This window comes from Danio rerio, chromosome 8, assembly GCF_049306965.1.
Source record: "Danio rerio strain Tuebingen ecotype United States chromosome 8, GRCz12tu, whole genome shotgun sequence".
NCBI classification, from domain to species: Eukaryota; Metazoa; Chordata; class Actinopteri; order Cypriniformes; family Danionidae; genus Danio; species Danio rerio.
The window spans coordinates 56,771,418-56,787,434 of NC_133183.1; the positions used below are offsets into that span (position 1 = coordinate 56,771,418).

The 16,017-nt window shown below is 36.5% G+C and overlaps 1 protein-coding gene and 1 long non-coding RNA gene across 12 annotated transcripts in view; both read left to right on the forward strand.

The window, feature by feature from the left end:
- LOC141375928 (uncharacterized) overlaps positions 1-16,017 on the forward strand; it is a 386,569-nt gene that overhangs the window by 221,005 nt on the left and 149,547 nt on the right. The window lies entirely within an intron of this gene.
- The window catches only part of espn (espin), a 150,411-nt gene that overhangs the window by 105,039 nt on the left and 29,355 nt on the right, over positions 1-16,017 (forward strand). For 6 of the 11 annotated variants that reach the window (XR_012383783.1, XM_073909711.1, XM_073909710.1 and 3 more), the window contains exons 10-11: positions 1,376-1,447; positions 12,195-12,340. Coding sequence is in view for 10 of the 11 variants with exons in the window: in XM_073909711.1 (XP_073765812.1) it covers positions 1,376-1,447; positions 12,195-12,340 (218 nt within the window). In the remaining variant the exon portion in view is untranslated. The remainder of the gene's footprint in view (positions 1-1,375; positions 1,448-12,194; positions 12,341-16,017) is intronic. The other 5 variants (XM_009304258.5, XM_073909714.1, XM_068222998.2 and 2 more) reach the window with 1 other exon arrangement.

Sequence of the window (16,017 nt, forward strand, 5' to 3'; positions counted from 1 at the left end):
CAATTGACTTTTAAACAATAACTATTGTCATGTATTAAAAATATGCACAGTAATCTGTCGTGGCTAAAGATCTCTCGGATCACCAGTTAACTGCACATAAATGGAGAGTTCATCTCCCATTAAAGCAATATTGTAAAAAACAATAAATAAATTAACCATTTTAACAAAAATGAAAGCAAATAAAATCATAAGCAAATGAAAGCAGGTGAAACATACCGTGTGTAATAATGAAAGGATGATAACATGCACGCGGTTAACTTTAGGCAATTTAATAATCTGTTCAAAGTGAAAGCAATCGGTGCTGCTTACAAAAAGACAAAGTTTGAGCTCTTAAAAGCATCAGGACTATGGGTGCATGTTCATCACTTTTTGTCTAGTTTATTTGAAAAAGAACCGATGACAGTTGCGTTTCCAGAACCTGTTCCAGACACGTTTGCTTTACGATTCGGGAGCGCGCACGCGTTTTAGGAAGTCGCGCGCATCATATCAGCTGTTAGCACGAGTGATGATCATTCTCTCATCAGGTTTTACTTGCTTTCTTCTGCTCGCGTGATCACAATTATTTTACTTCTCGATTCTAAGATCACATTTGCACGCATATTGGGTCATCCTTATATTGTGGAAACCTGCTTTTAGGAAAACTACAATTTCAAAATTATTTTCAACCAGCCAAAGTGGCTAGTGGGATTGTTTGTCTAACCTGCCAAAGCTGAAATCTACCTGCATTTGGCAGGTGTTAATGTAAAGCCCTGTGTGTGTGTGTGTGTGTGTATATATATATATATATATATATATATATATATATATATATATATATATATATATATATATATATATATATATATATATATATATATATATATTTTATATATATATATATATATATATATATATATATATATATATATATATAAATAATTAAAAAAAAATAATTGTTGCTTTTCAGCATTGATCATATATACTGTACAGTAGGAACCATAATTAATTGGGCCTTAACAGTAACACATTGGCAAGCAAGCACCCAGCAATCATTTTAGGCAGTGCGAATGTATTTAATTGCTTTGTTCCATTTTTGCTACTTTTGGAGTTGAATATTGTAGAGGAAATATTTTCAGAACGAGTACTGGACTTATATACAGATCATACTAGAATTCAATTAGTTGTTTTTTGCTTTAATGACGAGGTTTAAAAAAAAGGTCACCATATTGTGTTTCATTTGTTTCATTTGTTTTGTTTGTTTGTTCACCTCCTCTCTGTCCTTCCTGCATTCGTCATCTACTCTCTGTCTGTCTTCACCACACCTGTCTCACCCGAACACCTGTCTGCTTTGCATGGACGCTTTCCTGTGTCTTCTGGCTTTCCATTCTCTCTAAAGAAGGGCATCTGTCCTCTACGCATCTTTCTCCCTCTGTCGCTCCTGCTCCAGAAACACTCCGTCAGAGAAAGAGTAAGTATTTCTCACTCAGCTCATTATATTTGTGTGTGTGTGTGTGTGTTTGTGTGTTTCATTTTTGTTCTGTAATTGTGATATGTTTCTGTTCATCAAGAGCGCATTGGTTTATTTGGCAAACTGAAGCAACTTCTCTTACTTCAGATTTTCAAAGAAACCATTTATTTTTTATGTTATTTTATGTGAATCCAGTCGGGATCAGTCCACAGAATTCCCCAGATGCTGCGGGGACTCTGGCACATCAGCTGTGATTTGTTTATGTAGCATAACTATATTGATTGACGACATTGTGTTGAGGGTGAGGTCATTTTGTGGCTCAAATACTGTACGACAAAAGCTAAAAAAAGTCAACATGAAATGGCATTCAGGATGAACAGGATTGTTAGTGATAATAAACAAAGCACTTTCATCCGTTTGGAATTTTAAAAAGTTGGCGTGCCTAACCTGAATTGAGTCACCTGATTGGTTGTTAGCCAAAGGCTGATTTATACTTCTGCATCGAGTGATCGGCATGACCCACAGCGCCTGCCTTGCACGTAATCCTGCATTTGTAGTTCTGCGTGCTGTTTGTGTTGCTCTGCAATGACACTTCCGAAATGCTAGCTGGCAACAGGTTTTTATGTTCCCAACATAAGCTCAAACAAAACAAAAACAAAACCAAAACAATAAAAAACAAAAAAAAAGTAGCACCTGGAATGTATTTTGCGCTCTCCAGATATGTATATAGCGTTACATTTTCAGAATGAGCTTGGGTTGTATGTTCCGCTGCGTCGAGTTTCTTCGTGGGTGTTTTGAAGCGGGAACTGGCGGACGTGCAGCAGCTTTAATCATAAGGTAAACACAAAACAAAACTTTCCATCTGGAGCTCCTTCACGGGACTTGACACTTGTAAACACTCACTCTATCGCGCTTGTAGCTCTCTGCCCCGCCCACCCTCATCAGCGATACCAAGCCGACCAATCACAGAGCTTGTGCTATGCATCATTGTGACGTGTAGTTACATTTTTTGAGAGGTGCGCATCAGTGTCAACGTCAGCCAAGGCGAGGGCTATGCGACCGCGCAAAGGATGTGCTGAAGCATACATGTGAGCTTGATGCAGAAGTATAAGGGGCCTTGCGTTTTTACGGAACGGAAAAGTGCATTCGGTATGATATCGGTATGATATAAATCTTAAATCAGCCGTAAGAGGTCTTGAGTTCTTTGATACATGAGAAATTAAAGGCGCAGTATGTAAATAATATATATTTATTCAAATATCCAAATAATGCTCACCTAGCAACCACTCAGAATATTCTGGCAACTGCCTAGCAACATCTTAGCCACCGCCTAGCAACACCTTAAGAACAACCTAGTTTTAAAAAATGTTCACCTAGAAACCACTCAGAGCACTCTAGCAACCACCTAGCAACACCTTAGCAACCACCTAGCGACCATTCAGAACACCCTGGCAAGCGCCTAGCAACCACTCAAAACACCCTGGCAATCAGCTAGCAATGCCTAAGAACACCATAGAAATTACCTAGCAATGTAACCACCTAATTTTGAAAAATGTTCAACCAGCTAGCAACGCCTTAGCAACCACTTAGAACACCCCAGCAACCACCCAGCAATGCCTTAGCAACCACCCAGTTTTGAAGAACGTTCATCTAGCAACCACTCAGAACACTCTAGAAACCACCTAGCAACACCTAAGCAACCACCTAGCGACCATTCAGAACACACTAGCAACTGCCTAGCAGTCACTCAGAACACCCTAGCAATCACCCAGAACAACCACCTAGTTTTGAAGAATGTTCATTTAGCAACCACTCAAAACACCCTAGCAACCACCTAGCAATCACTCAGAACACCTTAACAAGCAAGCAATTATAACAGTAATGCATTTGTACCCCAGAGATTTGCTACTGTAAACCCCACTCAAAGTTTCTTCAGGAAATGTACATACTGTATCTACAGCAGCTTAAACTATTATGTTTAAAAATGTGTTGAAAAAATCTCTCTGTTAAATCAGGGAAAAACTAACGGGGGGGGGGGGGGGGGGTGGGTGGGTGTAGGGGGGGATAATTCTGACTTCAGCTGTATATATGTTGATTTTCATGTTGACTTTCATAAAAACACATAGCCATTTACAATACTGATTGAATGATTGGATTTACGAGCAGATCATCTGTTAAAGCGCCGTCCTCCGACATGAGTCTGCGAAGTGACTCACACTGCAATGAATGAATATAAAGGTGTGCAAACAGTGGGCAGCCGTATTGACCTGGTGCTGCCGTCGGCCTACGCCACATCATTCCTCACTATCACAGCTATTGTGAACATCCTGATCCACTTTTGTTCTGCTCATATTCAGGCATAAGTTCTTCTGTTTGCTTTTGTTTAAGTGATATCAATGGGATTTCTAGCTATCAGTCTTAAATGAAGATTTCCATGACAAGGTTGAAGGTAATGCATGGTGTGTTTGAGCGGTCTAACTATATCTGATGATTTATTTACTATAATATAAGGTAAAGCTGTGTATAAATTGGTACAATATTCAGATTTGTGTTTTGATATCATTAGCACGTTCATTATCTGCTTTCTTTGTTTATTTTCCCCCCAAATGGCTGAAATGGTTATGTTTATTCAGGGGAACCTATGTTGTTGCCAAGTAAATTCAAAACATCAGTGTTACAAAGTACTGTGTATGTACACTAACCGGCCACTTTATTAGGTACACCTTACTAGTACTGGTTTGCCTTCAGAACTGCCAACAGTTTCAACAGGGTACTGGAAATATTCCTGAGATTTTGGTCCATATTGACATGATAGCATCACACAGTTGCTGCAGATTTGTTCCACAAATCCCAAAGGTGCTCTATTGGATTGAGTTCTGGTGACTGTGGAGGCCATTTGAGTACAGTGAACTCACTGTCATGTTTAAGAAACCAGTCTGAGATGATCAGTCAGAGATTGACGGCAAATTCTGACCCTACCGTTCAAATGTCACAGCAAAAATCAAGACTCATCAGACCAGGCAACATTTTTACAATCTTCTATTGTCCAATTTTGGTGAGCCTGTGTAAATTGTAGCCTCAGTTTTCAGTTCTTAGCTGACAGGAGTGGCACCCGATGTGGTCTTCTGCTGCTGTAGCCCATCCGCCTCAAGGTTGGACGTGTTGTGTGTTCAGAGATGCTTTTCTGCCGACCTCGGTTGTAAGGTTATTTGAGTTACTGTTGCCTTTCAATCAGCTCAAACCAGTCTGGCCATTTATCTTTTTCGGACTATTCTCTGTAAACCCTAGAGTTGGTTGTGCGTGAAAGTCTCAGTAGATCAGCAGTTTCTGAAATACTCAGACCACCCCATCTGGCTCCAACAACCATGCCACGTTCAAAGTCACTAAAATCCCCTTTCTTCCTCATTCTGATACTCTGTTTGAACTAAATTGAATTGCATTGAGTTGCTGCCATGTGACTGACTAATTAGAAATTTGAGTTGACGAGCAGTTGGACAGGTGTACCTAATAAAGTGGCCGGTGAGTATATGTTATAATGCAAATATACTTTAAATATACTATAATATATGAAGACTGACACATGTTAAAGAGATAGTTCACCCAAAAATCATAATGTATACATTATTTAGAAGATATTTTGAAGAAAGCTGAAAACCTGTAGCCACCATGGTAGGAAAAAAAAACTAATTCTATGAATGTCAATGGTTACAGGTTTCCAGCTTTCTTCAAAATGTCTTTTTTTTCACAGGTTTGTGACCACTGAAGGGAGAGTAAATGATGACCGAATTTTCAGATTTGGGTGAACTATCTCTTTAATGTTGCAATGTTGTTGTTAGAAGTAAATAATTAAACTCTAATGGCGTGCATTTATGTCTTGCTTGTAGGGTTTGAGTATTAATATTACATTACGCAGATTACCCATATTGTCATCAATCTAATTTGACTATACCTTCTATAAAGTTACAAATTAATTGGTTCCAAAGAATGGTTGCATACATGTACAGTACATTTGAAAGATGATAAACATATCAATTTTGTTATTGTATCTGCAGCAGAGTTTAAAATTTACATCTATATATAATGGAAATGTAGAATATGTATATCCGTAACTCAGAGTATATACGGTTGAAGATTATTATCATTATTAGCTCTCTTGTGAAATTAATTCTCTTTAATGGAGAGATTTTAAACACATTTTTAAACATAATAGTTTTAATAACTAATTTCTTTTATCTTTGCTAGTTATTGCAAACTATTTATTGTGTTTTTTTTGCTAGTTGTTGTGCAAGACAATAGGATTCTGCTTCAAGTGCAATTTAAGAGCCTAACTAGGTTACTTAGGAAAGTTAGGTTCATAAAGTTCTGTAGCTAAACATATATATATATATATATATATATATATATATATATATATATATATATATATATATATATATATATATATATATATATATATATATATATATTAATATATATATATATATTAATATATATATATATTAATATATATCACTGGCCACTTTATTAGGCATACCTTACTATTATCGGGTTGGACCCCCTTTTGCCTTCAGAATTGCCTTTAATCCTTCGTAGCATGGATTCAACAAGGTACTGGAAATATTCCCCAGAGATTTATGGTCCATATTGACATGATAGCATCACGCAGTTGCGGAAGATTTGCCAGCTGCACAGCCATAATGCGAATCTCCCATTCCACCACATCCCAAAGATGCTCTACTGGATTGAGATCTGGTGACTGTGGAGGCCATTTGAGTACAGTGAACTCATTGTCATGTTCAAGAAACCAGTCTGAGATGATTCGTACTTTATGACATGGCACGTTATGCTGCTGGAAGTAGACATCAGAAGATGGCTACACTGTGGTCATAAAGGGTTGGACATGGGCAGCAGCAATACTCAGGTAGGCTGTGGCGTTGACCTGATGCTGAATTGGTACTAATGGGCCCAAAGTGTGCCAAGAAAATATCCCCCACCACCATTACACCACCACCACCAGCCTGAACCGTTGATACAAGCAGCATGGATCCATGCTTTCATGTTGTTGACACCAAATTCTGACCCTACCACCCGAATGTTGCAGCAGAAATCGAGACTCATCAGACCAAGCAAAGTTTTTCCAATCATCTATTGTCCAATTTTGGTGAGCCTGTGTAAATTGTAGCCTCAGTTTCCTGTTCTTAGCTGACAGGAGTGGCACCCAATGTTGTCTTCTGCTGCTGTTGCCCATCTGCCTTAAGGTTGGACGTGTTATGCGTGAAAATCCCAGTACATCAGCAGTTTATGAAAAACTCAGACCAGCCTGTCTGGCACCAACAACCATGTCACATTCAAAGTCACTTAAATCACCTTTCTTCCCCATTCTGATGCTCAGTTTGAACTGCAGCAGACCGTCTTGACCATGTCTACATGCCTAAATGCCTTGCTGCCATGTGATTGGCTGATTAGCAATTAGCATAAACGAGCAGTTGGACAGGTGTACCTAATAAAGTGGCCGGTGTGTGTGTGTTTATGTGTGTGTGTGTGTGTGTGCGTGTGTGCGTACTGTATGTACTGTGTGTGTAAAACATAAATTGGTAAATAATGGAGTATAAATTTACGAAGTGGTCTAATAATGCTTAAAGATGGGCGCTTTCACCACTGTTAGGACAGTAGTTCCCAATTTCAGTCCTAAAACCCTTTTAAAACCCTTTTCTAAAACATCTTTGTCTGACACGAGATTCAGATGACAAACAGTGGCTTAATGGTCAAAGAGTTGGACTTCCAAATGTCGTAGGTTTGAGTCCCGGCACTGGCAGCACTTGTAGGCTTTGTAGGATTGCAGATTGTAGGGAGTGAATAACCAGCGCTCTCAAAACCCTAAATATAATGGCTGAGGTGAATCCTTTGAGGAAGAAACCAAACCCCCAGCTGCTCCCTTGACACCAGAGCAATGTCTGCCCACTGCCCTGAGTGTGTGTTCAATTTGATGAGTTAAATACTGAGTATAAATTCCAAGTATGGCTCACTATACTTGGCAACCTGTATGGTCCCACTTTATATTAAGTGGCCTTAACTAATATGTACTTACATAGGTATTAATAGTTTGTTACAATGTACTTATTGTGTAAATACATGTATTTACTGTGTACTTACGCTTGATTAAATACATGTATGTAGTTACATCTGTAGTTAACTTTTGTAATTACATTTGTAAATACACTGTTGACTATCCCTTACACCTTAACCCACCCTTAAACCTACCCATGCCACCAAACCTGTCCATAACCCAACCTCTATCCCAACTCAAAAGCACCACAAGTGTTCTCAAATACATTATAAACACAGTAAGTACATTGTATTTATTTTTTGATGTAAGTACATAGTAGTTAAGGCCACTTAATATAAAGTGGGACCACATGTACCAACAATTCTTTACTTTCCTTTCCATGCATGAACTGTTCCTATTGACAGGGCCCTAGATAGTGTTCAATGCACCCATATTCCCCACTGCACCCTGAGCACAGGCGATCTTTACTGTACTTTAGAATGTTCATTCATGAGTTTCCGTCCACACTGCATGCATCGTCTGACATGTGACACAATATACTGTATCTATGTAAATCAATAACATTTAAATGATTTGAATGAAACATATACATTACCTTCAAATTGGATTTATGACAGAATGTCCCAGTCCAATTCACAGGGCTTAAATTATTAAGGCTGAAGCTAGAACAGAAACATACACAAGGACTGGAATTGTGAATCCCTGATTCAGTGGATAATTAGAATGAATTTGCATAATCTCATCTGTACATTTTGGTATGATTTACTCATGGTTTATACCAATGATGGTTGGGTTTAAGGCTGGCATGGTGGCTCAGTGGTTAGCACCAGTGGTTAGTTATGGGTTTTTCTAGGTTGCACCTGAAAGGGCAATGCCAGAATAGTTTGCACTTCATTCCGCTGTGGCAACCCCTGATAAATAAAGGGACTAAGCCGAAGGAAAATGAATGAATGAATGAATTAATTAATTAATGAATGGTTGGGTTTAGGTTCATGCCTCCTTTTAAAAATCTTACGCATTCATATGAATAAAATTGAATGAATTACCAACTTTTCTCTCAAAAAAAAATTTACATTTATTATGTTTCCTCATGGGATCATGGATAACTCTAAATAGGACTAAGTATTAATCTCGAAATGTAAGATTTGCTCACACCCCAATGATATTTGGGTTTAGCGGAGGGGTTTGGGAACACACCTCCGCTTTTAAATAAACAAGTTTTCACATGGACAATTCATTCGTTCATTTTCCTTCAGCTTAGTCCCTTATTTATCAGGGGTTGCCACAGAGGAATGAACCGCCAACTATCCCAGCTTATGTTTTACACAGCGGATGCCCAGTACTGGGAACACCCATACACTCTCGGATTTAATTGCACTACGACCAATTTTGTTCATCCAATTTACCTATAGCGAATGTTTTTGGACTGTTGGGGAAACTGGAGCACCCGGAGGAAACCCACGCCAACATTTTTTGTAACCCTCATGATGAAATACAGTTGAAACCAGAAGTTTACATACACTTTAAAAAATAAGGAGCACAACCTTTTTTTTTTAATGTCTGATGGTAAATCATACTAAAGGTCTGCTATTTTAGGTCCGTTAGGATTACCTAAATGATTTACATTTGTTAAATGCCAGAATAATGAGTGATTTTCTTTTTAATTTTTTTTTTTATTTCTAGACAGTCAAAAGTTTACATACATTTCCTTGAGTTTTTTTTAGTTTTGCTTTTAAACTGTATAACTTTGGTTAAATGTTTTGGGTATCCTTCCACAAGCTTCTCACAATAGTTTGCAGGATTTTTGGCCCATTCCTCCTGACAGAAAAGGTTTAACGGTGTCAGATTTGTTGGCTGTCTTGCTTGCACAAGCTTTCTCAACTCTGCCCACAAATTTTCTATAGGATTGAGTTCAGGGCTTTGTGATGGCCACTCCAAAACATTCACTCTGTTGTCCTTAAAGCACATTTGAAATAATTAGGCAGTATGCTTAGGGTCACGGTCTGTTTGAAAGACCCATTGGTGGCCAAGTTTTAATTTCCTTGCTGAAGTCTTGAGATGTTGCTTTAGTATTTCTACATAATGTTCTTTCTTCATGATGCCATCTATGCTGTGAAGTGGACCAGTCCTTCCTGCAGCAAAACAGCCCATCAACATGATGCTGCCGCCCCTATACTTCACAGTTGGGATGGTGTTCCTAGGCTTGTAAGCTTTTTCCTTTGTCCTCCAAATGTAACACTGGTCATTATGGCCAAACAGTTCAATCTTGGTTCTATCAGTCCACAGGACATGTCTCCAAAAATTAGTCTTTTTTCCCAGTGTAATTCAGCAAATTGTAATCTGGCTTCTTTTGTTGATTCTGGCTTGTAGATTTCCCGATGTTGTCACACAAGGAAGCAGTGTGTTTGAGGTTTTCCTTAAATGCTATTTTACAGTTGTGCCTCCAATTAACTCAAATGTTGTCAGTTAGCCAATCAGAAAGTTCCAAAACCTTGACACCATCATCTGAGCTTGTTCAGAGGCATAATAATCTTATTGTATGTAAACTTGACTTTAAAGAAAATTTAATAGAAAAGTAAAGAAAATATCTCTCTCATTATTATACTATTAAGCATAACAGAAACAAATGTGTTATTTCTAACTTACCTAAATCAGAAAAAGTTTAGTCACATTGACATCTGACTTTTTTTTAATGGTTATGTGCCTTTTTATACAGTGTATGTAAAATTCTGGTTTCAACTGTACATAACTAAATCTCTTTGACAGTTATCATGACAGAAATGAAATTATGGATTCATGCGGATGCCACTTTTCTGCCAATACATGAAACAGTTACTTTCAAACAGGCTGGATAATTCTAATTGGGGCCAAGGATTATTCTTGTTTGGGTTTGGCCAAACTTGAGTTGCTCCAGTTTTAACCAGCTAAGATTCTGTTTTTAGGAGTTTTTCTTTTTTTTTAGATTCATTTTTAGTTATATATTCATCAGTATGCTATAAACAGAACACAAACTTTTTGTCAGGCACGTCATTCACCTTTTGTGTATTATTGACACGCTCTGCGTGACGCGTGATACTTTTTCCCGTTAATCCACTTGAGCGAGAGTTAGAGATGGAGGGTTAGAGCGAGAGTAAGAAGGAGGGTCAGTGAGAGTGAGGAGAGGACTCCAGGTCAGTGAGTGGACTTCAAATCCAGCTCCAATTTGGCAGCCGTCTCTTGTCAGAGTTGATTACCGCTGAGCCGTTTCGACTTCCCCCAACTGTGATGAGCCACCGGCTGTAAGCAAACGCACTGGTTTTTTTGGACTTGGGGGAGGAGAGAAGAGTGTGAATGAGGGGGCTCTTTCGCTCCGAGGAGACTTTCTCATTATCACAGCTATGACAAAACAATAGCGCTTCTGTTACGAGACACTTTAAATCAGGCAAAGCAGGTGATGTATATTTGCTTATATTATTTATTTAACATGGCGTAGTTTGTGTTGGTTTACGAACTTAAAAATGTCTCACTCTGACGTAGTTCTAAACCTGTGTGACTTACAAAAGAAGATATTTTGAAGGATGATGGAAACTGCCAGCCATTGAGATCCATTGTAGGAAAAATGTATAGTGATGAAGTCAATGGTTACAACGGTTTTTAACATTTTTCTAATTATCTTCTTTTGTGTTCAAGAAGTGAATGGTTTTAATTTTGGGTGAACTATTTCTTTAAGAAGGTAATTTGTGGAGAATTTTTACAATTTTGACTAGCGCAGATAACTTTGTACATGATTTAATTGTGTAATTTGATTCGCTTTCTATATATGTATATTTACTATATCATTGATTTAAGTTTGGGGATTTTAGTCGTGTTTTTATGATTCTGGTTCCCATTTTTAAACATATTTTTAATACTATTATGATATTATATATCAGTGTTTCCCAACCCTTTTGCTGGAGGCACACTAACAGTGCATATTTTGGACGTCTCCCTTATCTGACCCATTCAGGTTTTGGAGGCTCTTCTAATGTTTGATGAGTTGATTCAGGTGTGTTTGATTAGGGAGAGGTTGAATATGTGCACTATTGGTGTGCCTTTAGGAACATGGTTGGGAAGCACTGTTATATATTATTTTAGTTCGTTAATTATGTATATAAAGAGTATAAAATCTTGTGAACAGCACAATGAATGAGTATATTGTTTGGAGATTTCTAGCAGACTGTGTACAGCAACCTTTTGTATCCTGGCACTGGAGTGTATTATGTGACTAAAACTTAGAGCAGAGGCCACTTTTGGACAAGGAGATTATGTTATATAACAATCCTAAATTTAATAACTTTCATATTTTATAAGCTTTTGTCAGCTACTCGTTCTTTTATTTCATTTGAATATTAATTACAGTAATTTGTATAGCTCAAACTTTAACAAAAGCCTCATTTGTGTTGATTTCTTCCATTAACTGAGCTCTACTTTTAGCCTTTTTTATTTTTTGGTACCGCATTCAATGAATGAATCCGTTTAATTAGTGACTGTTTAGTACCAGCATGAGTTCCTGAATGCTTTAGACATTTGTTTATTCGTCTGGGGTTTTGAATTAAATATTTAGGGGAGAAGCTTGTCCGGTGTGTGTCTCTCTCTGTCTTTCTCTCTTTCTCTTCATGCATCAATGCATCCTAGCTCAGTTTCCTTCTGTCTTTATCGCAGGCAATAAATCCTTCAACATGATGTCCCCTACTGGAGATAATTCTGAGCTTCTGGCCGAAATTAAAGCTGGGAAGAGTCTAAAGCCGACACCTCACAGTAAAGGCTACACGACCGTCTTTTCGAACAGCGGCACACCAGGAAACAATGTAGGTCACGCTTGCTTACTTTATACTATATATCCCTCACTAAATTTACTTCATATTTATTAAGTAAAAATTTGTTTGGATCATGCTTAAAATGTGGATGAATTTTTTGGTTGAATGTACAGAGGTCTGACATATTGAGTTTGAGCTGTGTGTGTGCACTGTGAATGACTTTTGTAAATGACACAGTATTTAACTGTAATATGAACTGTATTTTACAGTTATGCGGTATGTTACTGTATTTTAAAGTTGCACTGTAAAATTACTGTATATTTCACAGTAAAGGTGTACATACAATACTGTGACTACATTTACAGTTAGATAAATGTTGCTGTAAATGTAAATACAGTATTTTTGCTGTAATTGATTTACAGTAAGTTACTGTCGAGTTGCTGCTTAAGGTTACTTGAGGTTGTTTTGGTGAAAATGGATTAATACTTAAAATGAAAGATGGAAATGCATTTGCTGAATAAACGTTACACTGTTAACAATTTCCAATCTAATCAATAAGAATCTACAGTAGCATACTGTAACTCAAATACAGTAAAAAGACTGCATTTACATTTGTAGCATTTATCTTGCTGTATACTAATTTACAGTATTGTATGTACATCTTTACTGTAAAATGTACAGTAATTTTACAGTGCAACCATAAAATGCAGTAACATACTGCTTAACTGTCCTAAAGTCAAATGCAGTTCATATTACAGTTCAGTTCGCAAGTAACTAAGTGTAAATCAGTTACAGTAAAAATACTGTATTTACATTTACAGCACCAGTTACCTTGATGTGTGTGTATTTACAGTATTGTATATCTTTACTGTAAAATATACAGTAATTTTAAAAGGGGCAACTTTAAAATACAGTAACATACAACGTAACTGTCCTGCAGTACAGTTTGCATTAACTTAGTGTAAATCAATTACAGCAAAATTATGTATTACCCTATGCAGCATCATTCATCTTGCTGTATACTCATTTACAGTATTGTATATCTTTACTGTAAAATATACAGTAATTTTCACAATGCATTTTTAAAATACAGTAACATACTGCATAACTGTTCTACAGTAAAATACAGTTCATACTACATATCAGTTCACCAGTAGCTTACTGTAAATCAATTACAGCAAAAATACTGTATTTACATTTACAGCACCATTTACCTTGGTGTGTTTGTATTTACAGTATTGTATGTATATGTTTACTCTAAAATATAGAGTATTTTTCACAGTGTAGCTTTAAAATACAGTAACATACTGCATAACTGTCCCACGGTAAAACTTAGTTCATATTACAGTTCAGTTTCCCAGTAACTTACTGTAAATCTGTCAAATACTGCAAAAATATTGTATTTATATGTACAGCACAATTTATCTTATTGTATATGTATGTACTATACTGTATATATTTACTGTAAAATATACAGTAATTTTCATAGTGCAACTTTGAAATACAGTAACATATTGCATATTTGTCCTACAGTAAAATACAGTTCATATTTTAGTTCAGTTTGCCAGTGACGTACAGTAAATCAATTACAGTAAAAACTGTATTTACATTTACAGCACCATATACCTTGTGTATGTATTTACAGTATTGCATATCTTTACTGTAAAATAAACAATCATTTTCACAGTGCAACTTTAAAATACAGTAACATACTGCATAACTGTCCTACAGTAAAATACAGTTCATATTAAAGTTCAGTTTGCTAGTAACCAACTGTAAATCAATTGCACTAAAATTACTGTATTTACATTTGCAGCACCATTTACCTTGCTGTACATTTATTTACAGTATTGTATATCTTTACTGTAAAATGTACAGTAATTTTCACAATTCAACTATAAAATACAGTAACATACTGCATGACTGTCCTACATTAAAATAGAGTTCATATTATGGATAAAATAATGTGTCATTTACAAAAATTGTTAGCAGTGCACACCCAAGTGACTAATCAGCTGGCTCCATTAGGCTTGCCTTGTTTACTGTGGATACTAGGTTACCGATACTACATTCAGAGGCTCTAATAACTTGATGAAAGGACAACGTAATCCAACAATTTTTTAAAAGTTTTGCTTCACGTTAGTCTGAAAAGCTATTGTTTGTCTTAAGATATACCACAACTATGTTTGCATTAGAAACACTGAGGATTATCCTTAAAAAGCAAAAGCCAAATGGGCAAATCACATATTTCACATGAATGCAAATGGTTTGGAGTTATGGACTTATAGCGCATAAGAAGAGAAACTAATTCTGTATAAAAAAAGATTTTACATGCTGTATTGTATAAATAGGTTCATATTTCCAAAATATAACTGCTAGGGCCATAAAAAGTAATGAAACTCGATCAAAGTTGCAGTTCAAGTGAGTAAAGTTGTAGTTCGGAGTATAGCAAGAGTTCAGTTCGGTGATCTGGAATACAAATCCATTGTCCTGGATAATTCAGCCAGTCCAATGAGAAGCTTGTGTAACTCAGTTATCAGTGGTTGAGGCATAATAGCTCAGTTTATTAAGGTTACATAATTGAGGAAGTGCCAGAAGAGTGTTCAGATGCTGCCATCTAACGAAGCTTGCTAACATGCAATTCTTAGAAATGAACTTGGGAAAAAAGCGCTGACTGTTATGTAATTTCTTGTTCTTTTCTTGATATACTGATTAAAATTGCAGTTAATTCAAAATTGAATTATGATAGTTCCAGAACAGTATTGCATTGATCTTAATAATATGCAACGCATTGTTAAAAAAGCATGCAATATGCAATGTTTAAAATTGCAATGGACTATATAGGAGTTTGCATGTTCTCCCTGAGTTGGCGTGGGTTTCCTCCGGGTGCTCCCCCACAGTCTGAAGACATGTGCTATAGGTGAATTGAATAAATGAAATTGGTTGCAGTGTAAGCATGTATTTGAGTGTGTAGGGATGTTTCCCAGTACTGGGTTGCGGCTGGAAGGGCATCCGCTGTGTAAAACATATGCTGGGTAAGTTGGTGGTTCATTCTGCTGTGGTGACTGCTGATGAATAGAGGGACTAAGCTGAAGGAAAATTAACGAATTAACGGTTTTGTTTATAACTGTTGTTGTTTCTTTTTTTTACTGTTCTCTGGTTTACATATAAAATTCTGGTTTAAAAATACTGGTTTACATATAAAATTATGAAGATTATTATATTAAAAAAAATCTCAATATAGATATAATAGGTGGCCTCCGACCACCTACATGGATAGTTGACCTAAAAACTAAAAGTTTACTGTCATTTACTCACCCTTTATGTTCTTGAATTTCTTTTATTTTTGTTCAACACAAAAGCAGATATACTGAAGATTGTTGGAAATCTGTAACTAACAACTGTATTTGTTTTTCCTCCTATGGAAGTCAATGGTTACAGGTTTCTTCAAACTATATATTTTGTGCTTGCATGTGTGTTTAACAGAAAAATGAACTCATACTGTTTTGAAACCAGAAAATGATGAGTAAATGTAAATATTTGAGTGAACTGCCCCTTTAAATGGAAAATAAACATATTTTAAATACTTGAAAGGAAATGCCCAAAGGTAAAGTTAGCATATTCATTCATTTTCTTTTCATATTAGTTCCTTTATAAATCTGGGGTCGCCACAGCGGAATGAACTGCCAACTTATCCAGCATATGTTTTACACCCTTCCAGCTGCAAC